Source organism: Cucumis sativus, chromosome 6, assembly GCF_000004075.3.
Source record: "Cucumis sativus cultivar 9930 chromosome 6, Cucumber_9930_V3, whole genome shotgun sequence".
NCBI lineage: Eukaryota > Viridiplantae > Streptophyta > Magnoliopsida > Cucurbitales > Cucurbitaceae > Cucumis > Cucumis sativus.
In genome coordinates, this window is record NC_026660.2 from 30,202,565 (window position 1) to 30,215,497 (window position 12,933).

The 12,933-nt window shown below is 31.6% G+C and overlaps 3 protein-coding genes and 1 long non-coding RNA gene across 5 annotated transcripts in view; 3 read left to right on the forward strand and 1 right to left on the reverse strand.

The window, feature by feature from the left end:
* The first annotated feature begins 606 nt into the window (after positions 1-606).
* Positions 607-5,446, forward strand: LOC105435970. Its single transcript, XM_011659996.2, has 2 exons — positions 607-638; positions 5,050-5,446. Exons 1-2 carry the CDS (start codon positions 607-609, stop codon positions 5,351-5,353), a joined length of 336 nt encoding a protein of 111 aa, XP_011658298.2. The 3' UTR covers positions 5,354-5,446.
* On the forward strand, positions 1,982-3,992 carry LOC101208680 (50S ribosomal protein HLP, mitochondrial). 2 transcript variants are annotated; one of them, XM_031886508.1, is made up of 3 exons: positions 1,982-2,137; positions 2,594-2,685; positions 3,247-3,992. In XM_031886508.1, the coding sequence occupies exons 1-3, from the start codon at positions 2,104-2,106 to the stop codon at positions 3,625-3,627; spliced, it is 507 nt and encodes a 168-aa protein (XP_031742368.1). In that variant the 5' UTR covers positions 1,982-2,103; the 3' UTR covers positions 3,628-3,992. The 2 variants fall into 2 exon arrangements, with proteins under 2 accessions (XP_031742368.1, XP_011658297.1); XM_011659995.2 differs by having other exon boundaries at positions 1,983-2,137; positions 3,253-3,992.
* On the reverse strand, positions 4,590-5,151 carry LOC116404328. The gene is made up of 2 exons (XR_004217157.1): positions 5,013-5,151; positions 4,590-4,807 (listed from the first exon to the last, which is right to left on the reverse strand). It is a non-coding gene; the product is annotated as an uncharacterized LOC116404328 (long non-coding RNA).
* A 6,729-nt stretch (positions 5,447-12,175) lies between the features above and the next one.
* The window catches only part of LOC101218356 (endoplasmic reticulum oxidoreductin-1), a 4,384-nt gene continuing 3,626 nt past the window's right edge, over positions 12,176-12,933 (forward strand). The window contains exons 1-2 of the mRNA XM_011659997.2: positions 12,176-12,609; positions 12,904-12,933. The exon at positions 12,904-12,933 is cut by the window's right edge and continues 102 nt beyond it. Of these exons, the coding sequence (XP_011658299.1) occupies positions 12,460-12,609; positions 12,904-12,933 (180 nt within the window). The 5' untranslated portion in view covers positions 12,176-12,459. The remainder of the gene's footprint in view (positions 12,610-12,903) is intronic.

A 12,933-nucleotide genomic window follows, 5' to 3' on the forward strand; every position in this document is an offset into this window, starting at 1 on the left:
ATATATTATACTAATTCGGATTGGGTTGAGTTGAACCGAATTTTCAATCCTCCAACCCGAGACCCAACCCAACTTAAAAAAATTAAAAAAAAGATAATCTAACACAACCCATGTCTTAACTTAACCAACTCTTATAATATGGATTGGTAGTTCGGGTTATTTGGGTTCAAACTCATATTTTTCTACACCCGTGGTAAATATAAACATAAATAGGATAATATAAATTGAAAAAAATTAAGAGAATAGAATGGGAAGGGAAGGCGTGTTCGCGGAAACCAAAAACAAATCACTTGCCGGGTTAAAAAGAAGCCGACATTAAAATAATGCACCTAACAGTTAACACCCACCACCACCGCCACCATCTTTTCTTCTATTTTTATACAACACCACCCCCACTCCTCTTAACTATTTTATCATTTCTTTCTCAACAAAATTACACAACCTTATAATTCTTCTAATTAATTATTTTGTTAATGTCAAATATTAACTAGTTACTTAGTTGATTTAAGTTACACTTGGCATACGAAACTGTTGAAATTAAAACTTGTTTATAGCTTATATTCTAAATTAAAAATTAAAGTTTTAACGATTGTGTTGTAGTTTAACATGATAAAAAAAAACCCGTACTTCGATTGTTCGTTTTTTAACCTTGTTATATATATTCGCTTTCACTAACCACGACACCATTTGCATCACTATAATAACAAATATTATTATTTAAAGCATTCTAATTATTATCTAATTTTTAGAAGGAAATTACATTAAATAAATCTTTGATGCTACAATTTATATAATTTTTATGATAATATAATTATTATGTTGGGGTAGATCTACTATACTTTAAAGGCAATTTTTATTACATACTTGGTGGTAAATTGTAATTACCGAGTATGCTTTTCAAAGTTTACACAATTTTCAATCTTATACATGTATTCTTCGAATAAACAAATTTAATATTTTTTTTGTTTGCTATAATAATAGTGTATAGCAAGTAAACGAAAAGTGAAAAAAACAAATACAAAATAATAAAAAAACTAGTCTATCAGACCCGACATTAACAACGACACACACATGTGAGGAAGTTACTACTTCCATCACATTCACTATTTGAATAAACACAAAATTTCATATAAAAAGTTAATTCGAATTAGATAAGTATTTCATAACCATCTTTAAATTCGATGAAGTTTTCTTTGCTTTTCTAATTTTATAGCTGGTTAGAATTTACGAGTTATTGATAATTTATTAAATGAAAATAATATTTATATAAAAATTGTTGAGAGCTAGATCATTTATTATATGAGATGTTATGTATCAGAATGTGATGTCCAAGTAAATGAAAATGTGAATATGAATATGGTATTTTACAATCATAGCAAATATATTAAAGTTGAGAATCTACAAATACACACATCTATAAGTTTGATAAGCCAAAAATGTTAACTAAGCTTACTAAGTTTGCTAAAGCCGAAGTTGATGGGCATTGGCGGGGCCACGAAGATGGTACGCTCGAGGCAAAGGCACGTGTCAGTGTCAAAAGTGCGAAGGCTTCTTTTCCAATTCACACCCACGTCTCACGGTCACCCTTCCATCTTCTCTTCCCCTAACCTTTTTATTTATTTCCTTTCTCACCATCAAATATATATACATGTAATATATTTGTAAAAATTGATTATAGGAATGATTTTTATATATTTTGAGACGAAATAAATCAAATTATTCTATATAATCTGCAACGTTGTTTTATTATTTTTTTAAATTGAAGAAATTCTAAAATGTAATTGTGGGACTGTTTTTATTTTCCATACTTAGTGGCATAACTTAAACTACTTGGGGAATTTTGGATGCTTTATTTCAACAAAATATTTGGGTGTTTTTTTTTATATATTTATGAAATTATTGGCAAAATTATCTAATATTCAAGGCCCAGACCAAAACCTTGGGCCTTGGCCCATTAAGTGATAGGCAGTGACTTGACATATTTCAAGGCCCAAACCAACCCTAACCGCAACTCCAGAGTTCTCGTGGCCGGCGTTCTGTCTTCGTTCTCTTTTCTCCCTGCGCCGGTTTAGTAACCAGGATTTTGGCGACCAAAGTTCAGAAATGGCTGCCGCTTTTGCTTCAAAGTTTTCCCGCGGTATGTGATTTTTTCTGAAATAGGTGGATTCTGGGGCTTCTTTTGTTTTTTTGATTTGGAGCTGTTACTGCTACTGCTACTGCTACTGCTACTGCTACTGCTACAACCGTTGTTACCTTATCTTTCAGGATTCTTATGGTTGTATTAAACTTGATTTCACCTGATTCAGATTAGGAAATGCTGGTTTTTCTGTTAATTTCTGACTGCTAGAAAATAAATTCTCAGTTGAATTTGGTTTCACGTATATTTGCTCATATGCTTCAATGTTACTGATTTGTTTCTAGAATACTTTTCAGGTTATACATTGTTTAGTTGTGAACACCTTGTTGTAACATTTATCATACCTTTGATTTTTCAATCTTTGATTTGTCTTATTTTAGTTTTGTATTTCTTGTTGGTGTGAAACTCATTTTAGCTCATTGTTTCATGCTCAATGTTTCTGGAAAATTAAACTAGTCAGCCGTTCATTGTTGGGTGGACTTGGAAACAATTTGTCTACTTTATTGACCGCATCAAAGGAGTCAATATGCAGCAGTTTCATCTCGCAGGTTTGCGTCTCTGAAATTTTAATATACCCATCTTACTTTCGCATTAAAAAGAGAGTTTAAGTAGAGAATGCATGAAAGAAAGTTGCATGCCTCTTTCACTACTTATACTAAGATTGCTCTTTAGGAGTTAGGATGGGCTAAAAATAGGTAGTTCGAAAACAGTGCATTCTTCCAGAACTTGAAAGAGTTCGTCTTTTCAATATATATATAAATGAAATCAGGGAAGTTCGTTATGAGACTTGTTTGGACAACGTGGGTTGAGTTCAAGTTTCAGCTGTTTGCAACTGTTTTCCTGGAATAGAAACGATAGAAGTTCAGTGCTCGTAAACTAAATTTGTGCCCTGCTCAAACACTTGTCCATGCTAAAATTTGATGATGGCAATTTTCTGCCCATCGACTTGAAAAAAATACCTTGAAGGGATATCTGTAGATTTTAAGAGGTCATAAAATAGTTTGGAGAGACGTTGCATTTTTTAAATCATTGTGAGCAGCATAAAATGTAGAGTAAAAGCATTGTTGGACTACTATCTTCTTCTGATCTGATCTTTTGTGTTTTCATAATTGCAGCAACAAAGAACTTTCATACAGATGAGAACTGTGCTAAAAGTAGTGGACAATTCGGGGGCAAAAAAAGTGATGTGCATACAAGCATTGAAGGGGAAGAAAGGAGCAAGACTAGGAGACACAATCGTGGCATCAGTGAAAGAAGCCCATCCTAATGGAAAAGTGAAGAAAGGAAAAGTTGTATATGGTGTAGTTGTGCGAGCTGCAATGCAAAAAGGCCGCTGTGATGGGAGTGAGGTCAAGTTTGATGATAACGCAGTAGTACTTGTAGACAAGCAAGGCCAGCCTATTGGGACAAGAGTGTTCGGTCCAGTTCCTCACGAACTCAGGAAGAAAAAGCACGTCAAGATTCTTACTTTAGCCGAGCACATTGCTTGAAATCAATAATCAAGTCGGAGCCCAAGGATAGAAGGCTATGTTTGTTAACTTCGTAATTATGTTCCCAAGAGCACAACCTTATTGAGCTTTACTCCAAGAAAGCAAATGAATCTGCTAAAACCATGGATAAATTTGTCTTTGGCAAATGATAGGGAAGTTCTTGCAGTTCTTGCAGCGGTGTTGCGTCATTGAAAGTAGTTATTGATCCGTCTTCTGTTTTGAATTTAAAAAACTAGGACGTGACTGGTTAGTTTTCAAACCCGGTTCGACTAGTAAGTGTTTGTCTAAGCAAATATTCATCAGAAGCCAACATTTATACATTATACAATTTTAACTCAAAATTTAAGGTTAAGATTGCACCATCTATCTTAGTAATGAGTCCATTGGCTTAATTAGGTTTTGTTTGTGCTACTTGTTGATTGAATGTAATTAATGTATAGAAATTTAAAAGGAAAATGCTTATGGATAATAATAAGATACCAAATGCAATTATCTTTGTAATTTGTTAATTCTAAGACAAAATGTTGGAATCAACTCAACAATCTACAGTTTTTCATTTGTGCGGTTTATAAAATAAAAACTCTTTTTGGGTTTTCTTTTTATTCAGTTGCATATAGGTATAAATTCAAGATATTTAAGTGTAATGAAGTTTATAAATAACAATAATAACCGAAAAAAGGAAATGAATTCCTTTCTCTCTCAAATTCTAAGAAATTATCTCCTTTAATATTTCACCGACTTATTTTTAAATCATTTTTTTTATATGCCCAAGTGTTCGGTCCCGTCTATGTGCACATAATTTGTATGTCTAAAGTGTTCAGTTCCGTCTATATGCACATAATTTGTATACCTAAGTGTTCGGTTCCGTCTTTATGCATATAGTGCACGGAGATAAAATTCTAACGTGAATTAAAGGTTGGAGGCATAGTTGTAAAAATAAGTTTCATTTCTTAAATAAAGTATTTTTTCACTATTTTATTGGTAGAATATATATATAAAAGTATAAGTTGAATTTGTGCGTAACAAACAATTGAATCATTCATTTTTCCTCCCACCAAATTCTCACTTTTGGCCGCATCTTAATGAATACATAAACTCTGAGATCCATCCATAGCCTCAATTGGCCGATTCAATCTCCTAATTCCATGGAATCTTCAACAAATCCAACCCCTTTTTCTTTCTACACCATTAACAAATTCCCACACAATCAAAATCAAATTCCACAATCTCTAACCAATAAAGAACAAAACAACCAAGGAAAACCAAAATTGGGCTCCAAAACCCTAAAACCACCTTTAATGGCTATGATCCACACAGAAAATCTCTGTTAATGAATTTAACAGCAACAACAACAATGGAAGACCCTCATAGGCTTCAGAACATACCTTCTTTCAAATTGTCCCGCTATTCCTCCAGCGCCAGAGACTCCGATGCCAGCGATGACCTCCGATATACTAGCTTGAAAGACATTCTTCTGAATTCCCCGTCGTACAGCGGCGTAAATGATTTCAACGAATTCAATTCGTCAAATATTTCGATCAGAAACGAGCTGGTGAAAAGAGCGGCCTCGGCCTACCTTCAATCGGCCGCGATTTTGGTCAGCCGGAATGAAAGCGGTTTCGTCGGATTCTGGGAGAGGCTTAGGATCAAACTCGCCGCCCTCCGTTCCCGTTGGTGTGATTGTTTTCACCGTATTTTTGGCTTCTTTAGTTTTGCCTTAGACTAAGAACATCATTAGACCCCTTCCTCTATTTTTTTTTTTCTTCTAATTTTGTTTCGAATTTTGTTTTCTCATTTTAATCCTTTTCCTCCTAAAGTAGAAAAAAAAAAAAAAACCATTTAACATTTCTTCCTTTTGATGCTTCTTTAGTTTTCATTTTTTTTTTCTATTTGTGAATAAATTGTTTATAACCCACTAACTCTTTTCTTTCTTCATGTTGATTTAGTTGTTTAATTATGTTAGAAGTTTATTTAAAATTGTTGAAATTTAATCTTTAATTCACTATTTTTTAATTTTTCTTCCTTTTACCGATCAATATATAAGCTAATATTATTTTGTTTTAATTATTATTAAATTTTAAAACAAATAATCAACATATAAGAAATAAATAATGGGTTGGTTTCATCCATTATTAGAATATAAAATAAGTTAGAATTTATGTATATAATTTAAAAGTTAGATAATGTAATTCTTTTTGGGGTGTTTTTATATTGCTCTGTTAATCTTAAAAATTATGGTCAAGATAAGACCAAATTATTTTCCTTCAAATAATTAAACAAACATAGATAGCTTATAACACTATAGATTATATATATATAACAATCTGGTAGATGAATTATAACTTATAAATTGATTTCTTTGTATTGATCAATATGGTGAGGAAAATACAGAAAGTAAAGTTCTTTCCATATGTAGGCTGGCGTCTGATTTTTTCTGAAGTCTACTTTGTTACTCACGGCCACGGCTTGGTTCTACATGTAATATTCTCTTTCTTCCTTCCTCGTTCGCATTTTTTTCTTTTCATTCTTCGTTCTGCAGTCTTTTCTCAAGAGGAGGGGAGGAGAGGTGGAGCGTGGAGCGTGGAGCATTGGATGTGCTAATTGAGGTTGACGCCGTGATGAGGAAAAAAAGTTTAACCAAATTTTATGATGCCATCATGGAGGTACGTAGGAAAAGAAAAAGAAGAGAGAAAACTCAGAAAACGAGTAACAAACAGAGAAAACAAAAGTACAAACTTAATACACAAAGATTAAAAATGAGATTGAACTTATCACATAATAGAAACGATAATGTCTTGATTGAAGACCAACCATTTGCCACTTGGTCTGATCACCACTACCCTAAAAAGATTAAATTCCTTTCTTTTGGACCTAGCAGCAGCTCACAATGCCGTCCTCGGTACTCATGGTATTATATTACAATGTCGCCTGCCCACTGCAACAATTTCTCCAAATTGGCGTCTCTTTCCAGACAAGACTCTGAAACTCAAAGTCGTTTCTTGGACTTGATTCTTCAAGAATTCAACATACGTCTGTGGCCTTTCCAATGGATATATATATATATATCACCTCCTTCCTATATCCACCATCATTATTAAAGATCATCCTTTCAAGGGTAGGAAATCAGGAAATCCCTTTGGAAACATCTTGTTAGAGATTTCTTGTGGCAAGTTTGGCTTGAATGCAACAATCGACCATTCAACATTATACAACAACTCCTCTTTTATAACGCTAAACTTTGATTTTTCACTCTCGATTACTATTATGTTTTATCAGAACTTATTTATCTAAATAATAAATAGCATCATTCAAAATGAATCAAATGGGATGGATAGCGATGATAAAATTTCACTAGATATAGTTAGCTACCTACTTTGTTGCCTACTTCTACTTGACCATGGAGAAGAGAACAGTGGAAGTGTAGAACATAGTGTTAGAAAAAGAAAAGGAAGGAGGTGGACTAGAATGCAATTAAGAAAACAATGGGGGTAGAAGGTAAGGTAAAAAGGTTAACGGTCTGAAGAAGGCAGGATCTGACGGCGTCACGATCCTCGAGAAGAAAAGGACAGGGGACAAGGCTGACCGTCAAACGACGGCGTTTCAGACGTTCTTTGTCGGTTTGTCGGAATCACATTCCACATTTTCTTCCTTTCCTTCATTTCTTTCGTTTTATTCACTTCTGTCCTTTTCCATAAAATCCCATCCCCCCTTTTTTGGTAACCCCTTTAACGACGTCGTTCCTCTCCATTTCTCACCTTCTTTTATAAGTAATACAAACATAAAATTAAAATTACTTTAAGAAAAAGAAGAAAAAGGAAACTTACTTTTATTTACTACTTTTTTCTTCCACAAATATATTTTCTTCCAATATTTCAAATGTTGTTATTGTTAATTTATACTTTTCAATTAGACTCTTAATCTTAAAAGTTAATCAATTTAGATTACTTTTCAAAATAATTCATGAAACAATGTTGTGTTTTATAAAATTGACGAGGTTAATTAGTTAATTAGCATACAATTAATGGACTGGTTTTTATGAATTTATTGAAATTTAAGGGTTTAATTCATAACCAACGATTGCGTATAAGATTTGTTCACGGTACATAATGGAGGGAGTAAATTGTTAAACTTATAAAAATTAAAAGTGTGTATGGATCAAAAGATTTTAAAGTAGGTTTGTATTATTGAATATGTGAAAAATCATATAATACTATTTGTAATGGTTGAATCAACATAATTTTATGAGAAACATGGCAACTATTGTTCGAGCTTGTTTGAGGTATCATAAGGTTTTAAAATGAATGGTTTAATCTCGATGAATTATTCCTATCATTTTTTACTTCACAATGAATGAGAAAACATATCTATAATAATTTGATTTTCATTTGCATTTTAAACTAGAAATAGTTTAGATACACAGCAATAATCACACATTTAAATAAGTACAACATTAATCATAGTAAGGGTTAGGGTTTGGGTAAAATTGGAGTTAATTAAGATAGTAAATGGAAGGAAGAAAAAGGTAGTGGGTCCGAGGGTCAGAGAGAGATAGGCAGTTAAATATGTATGACGAATCCGTTAGTCCAAACTTTGACCGCTGACCAAATAACCTCTCCCTTTCAGTTTCTTCTCTTCCCTTTTCCTTTCGCATGTCCTCTTCTTTTTCTCTTTCTAATTTCACTAATAAATCCATTTTACATTTTACATTTTACATTATCAATCAAAAAACACTATATTTTCAAAACATAAATAATAATCATAATTATATACTCTCCATTGTCTTTTTTTTTTTCAAGTCATTTTCAATTTGATTATTTTTGTATTTTTTTCACTTCAAAATTTCAATTTTGTCTTACTTCAAAATATTATTAATTACCATCCACTCATCAATGATTTGTTTTTCTATCAAGTTATTGTTATAATATTTATGATTATGATCGTGCGTAAATATTAACAAAATATTTTGTCGGTATAAGTTTGTTGAATTTTTAAAAAAGTTTGAAGTTCATCTGATTATGAATTACCAAATACCATCCATTCCTTAACGTTTTACTTTGTAAATTCAGTTGAGATATTTGACATGTCATTTTTAGAGATCAAAATTTTATACATTTAGTCTTAAATTTTAGCTTTTTATATATATATACTATATCAAAATTCTCCATTATGGCTAATAATTTACTCTTGTCAATTTCACACAATATAATAATTTAATTTATTAAAATGAATCTAGCTCAACTTACACAGTTAGATGTTCAATTTTCTCGCTTCGGATATTGCAAAGAGAAATTATATCGTAAAATAAGCATCAAATGATATATGCCAAATTGTATTATTTGTATACAGAGATTAAAATAGATCGATACTAAAATTTCAATTTTTGGAATACATCAATTGATACTTATTTATAAGTAAAAATAAAATAGAAAAAAGCATGTATTTAGATTAATAATGAAGGAGTACCTTCACGTTGAATATTGTAGTTTTTACTTTTTTTTACAAAGATGAATATATCCATTAATTCTTAGTATTAATGTCGAACTGATTTACATTAAGATCGACAATCCATACCAATTATAAACTACAAAGCTAAATTATATTGTAATTTACAATTCAAAGTACAAACAATTATATATATATATATATAAACAATAATTTATGCAATCACTTCCAACAGAAGCACGCGCTGTAGCATAAAAAAAGAAAGAAAGAGAGAAAGAAAAAAAAAGAGAAAAAGGAGAAAATAATGTCGGAGTCCGTACATCAAATTCGCAGTTTGGGAACACCATAAAAGCACAGAATCAGCACTCGAAGAAATTTGAAAAAATATATATAGAGAGAGAGAAAGAAAGAAAGAAAAGGAAGAAAAAAGTTGAAAGCAGTTTCTTCATCTCTTTTTCAAAACAATGGAAATGGAATTAGCCAATCACCGGCCATTTGAGGTGGTCCGGCAGCTCGCGGAGTGCAATGCGGTGGTTGTTTTCAGCATCAGCGGCTGCTGCATGTGTACTGTTGTCAAGCGCCTTCTCTTCGGCCTTGGTGTCGGTCCCACCGTTGTCGAGCTCGATCATCTTTCTCATCCTTCCGCCGACGACATTCAAGCCGTTCTCCACCATCTCCTCCCCCACCAGCCTCACCCTATTCCTGCCGTCTTCGTCGGTGGTAAGTTCCTCGGTGGCCTCGAAACTCTCATGTCATCTCACATCAATGGCTCTCTCGTTCCCCTCCTCAAACAAGCTGGCGCTCTCTGGCTCTGATCTCATGCACTACTTCACTAACTTTCTCTACTCGTCGAAGGTTCAAATCTTCACGTTTATTTTATATATATATATATATATAGTCTTAGGAAATGTTAACTTTCTATAGGAGAGAGGTGAAGTTTATGAATACCCACTTTGCCATATTTGTAATGAAATCCTATGTTCTTGAAAATTTAAAATTTTTCTTTTTACAAGAACATAACCTGATATAGTTTCAAGTTAATGAAGTTATTTTTATTTTTATATATCTCTCTCTACCTTTCTCTAACATTCAGTAACCCTTCTCAATCTTTTTTTAAACTAAAGGAAAATATAACTATACATGAAAAATAATAATGGGTTTTCTTTTTTTGTTTTTAATCTCTGCATTTCTCTGAATGGTTCAAAATAAAGGGAGAAGATGGATTAGTAGCCATTGTTAAGGGTATAGATATATGAAAGAGAAAATAAAAACGAAAAGGGTATTTATGTGTTTCTGAATATGATGTTTGAAGAATGGATAGGTATATGTGTAAGAAGAAGAATAATGGAGGTATTTTGAGATCTCTGGGTATCATTCTTTTCTTTGTTTTACTGTGAAAATGGAAAATGATATGAATGAAGGATTTTTTTTTTTTTTTTTTAAATGAACTTTTGGAAAAGGAAAATGATTTATAATATATATACGTAAAATGGGTATATGAAAAAAAGAGAAAAAAAGAGAAAAATATGATTGGAGTGAAATTGGAAGAAGAAAGTATGGGGAAAATAATAGAACGTCATTCTTTGGTGGTACTGATAACAGATGCCATAATCGTTTTTCTCTTCATCCTATACAGATCATTAGAGACAGCCACAGAGATTTGGTTTATATATATATATATATATATATATATATATATATATGAGTGTGTATTTATAAATTTAAATGGTGCAAAACAATATATATGTTTGGCTAAATATATCAAACCAGTACTTGTCTTTTAGGAGTAACCATGCATTATTTTGCCATTTTGTTGTAATATTTGATTCTTTGGAATCTCCCAAGGCCTAATAACACTTAATTCTATACATTGTTTGTTATTTGTTATGGATAATTTTAGTTCTGAAAACTATGAATTTTTTTTATATAAGAATTTAATAGAAATTCAAACATTTCTTTTAACAGGCGAATAAAACTATAAAATTAGGAAGAAATCAATTTATAGTTATAATTTTAGGGAATACTTTTCAATATTTGACTCTTGAGCCATTAATTAATTGAGAGAGTTTTAAATAAGAATACTCATCTTTTTAGTACAAAATATAGATTAGAGAATTGAAAGTAAATGCATATTAAATAATCATTAACAAACATATTAACTACTAAATTAATTATAAGACTACCTTTTTTATATTTTACTAATTCAATGTGTCTATGGTATTTTATGTGTATATATATTTGTCTATGTATATAATAAGTTTTTTTTTTAAGTAGACCTAATTTTAATTACAAAAGTATTAGAAAATTATAAATTAATGGTTAGTTTAATAATAACGCACCCCTTAATGGATAGATGTGATAATGCATTATCCTTTGTGCCTTAAGATAAGAGTTAAAGATGAAAATATAACTATTTAATACTATATAGTTTAACAAATCTTATAGTTTTTAACATAACACAATACAAGTTAATTATATATATATATATAAATTAATATACAAATCTACATATTTTCATAGTTTAATATAATAATAAATCTAAAACTCGAGCAACAAATTCAAATTCTTCTCACTTTTGAGTTGTGATATAAAATTACAAACATATAACCTGCCTTTGCTGTAACAACTTATTTCACAGAGATAAACTAGGAATGAAAATTAATTAATAAATATGTAATAATTACAATTTATTAGTTTTTTTTGTTGAGGAATAATCAGAATTTACTAAAAAAGAGAAAAGATCTTATCAATTAATTTTATTAAAGAAAATATGTTCTTATAAAGTTTACGAAATGTGATTGGATGTTATAACGAAGAAGATTTTTGATTGGCAGTTGTTAGTTGGCATCCAAATTTTGGGTGCTTTTTTTTAATTGTTATTATTTGGGTTAAGAAAACCAAAGTCGGCAAGAAACAATGACGCCATAAAAGTGAATTTGAATTCCAACGTTACTTCTATATGTGTATATATATATATAACATTATTCTTTCAACTTAACTGAAAAAATTATTGTATTTAATGCTTGAAGGCATTGTATTTGGATGAATAAAAATTTTAAATTATACACTTGACTTACTATCTATTTTACAACATTTCCATTGAAGAAATTAGGTTTCTGCCATAATTGGACAGTTCTGAGCATTGAATTCCAATTTGGAAACCATTAAAAACCAATTTACTTACCACCCGCCCATCGATTTTTTGTACACGTTTCTTCAAATTTCAATCTTATTATTCTTCTTCGCCACCGGTCTCACAATCCGTCATTGACCCATTTTTTCATTCTTCTCCCAGTCTTCACGTTACGTTCACAATATCATTTTTTCTGCGTTTCCCCCCATTTCCGGCTGCCGGAGACAGGATCCCTTTTATTACAATCGCCGGAAGTGATGGTTGGGGTAAAGGGTCCCAGATACAGATGGGGTTTGTTGATGGGTGGTGCTCTCATCGCTGTTTTTCTAGCTGTGGCCATGACTTCTCGGACCGCTCCTATGATTGCGCTCTTTGGCCGCACTAATAAGCCTTGTCCTTGTGCTAATGTATGTTTTCAGAATCTTAATTGTCTCTCTGGGTGTGTTTAAATGATGTGATACTTAGAGATTAAGGCAGCCGTGGTTTGTACTTTTTGTTTAAGCTAAGCTAAGCACTTCACCACATTCTTCTAGTCTTCGTTGAATTGCTGCAGAAATTGGGGTTTGGATTAATCGGGATAGTTTAGAGTTTTGGTTTGGTTGATAGTTTATGCAATTTTAAGTTTTTGTGGATCTTTGATTTGGGTTATGGGATTTATATCTTCTATCTTTCATTAAACCTGTATGATTCTTAATTCGCAGGATACCCCGAAGTACAGCGGTATGGTGGAG

Excerpts from the sequence above, each read along its gene's own strand:
- LOC105435970 (XM_011659996.2), top strand. The coding sequence starts at position 607 with ATGATAAAAAAAAACCCGTACTTCGATTGTTC. Across the intron at positions 639-5,049 it reads AACCCGTACTTCGATTGTTC|AGACTCCGATGCCAGCGATG; the intron begins GTTTTTTAACCT and ends CTCCAGCGCCAG.
- LOC101208680 (XM_031886508.1), top strand. The coding sequence starts at position 2,104 with ATGGCTGCCGCTTTTGCTTCAAAGTTTTCCCGCG. Across the intron at positions 2,138-2,593 it reads TGCTTCAAAGTTTTCCCGCG|TCAGCCGTTCATTGTTGGGT; the intron begins GTATGTGATTTT and ends AAATTAAACTAG. Across the intron at positions 2,686-3,246 it reads GCAGCAGTTTCATCTCGCAG|TTGCAGCAACAAAGAACTTT; the intron begins GTTTGCGTCTCT and ends GTGTTTTCATAA.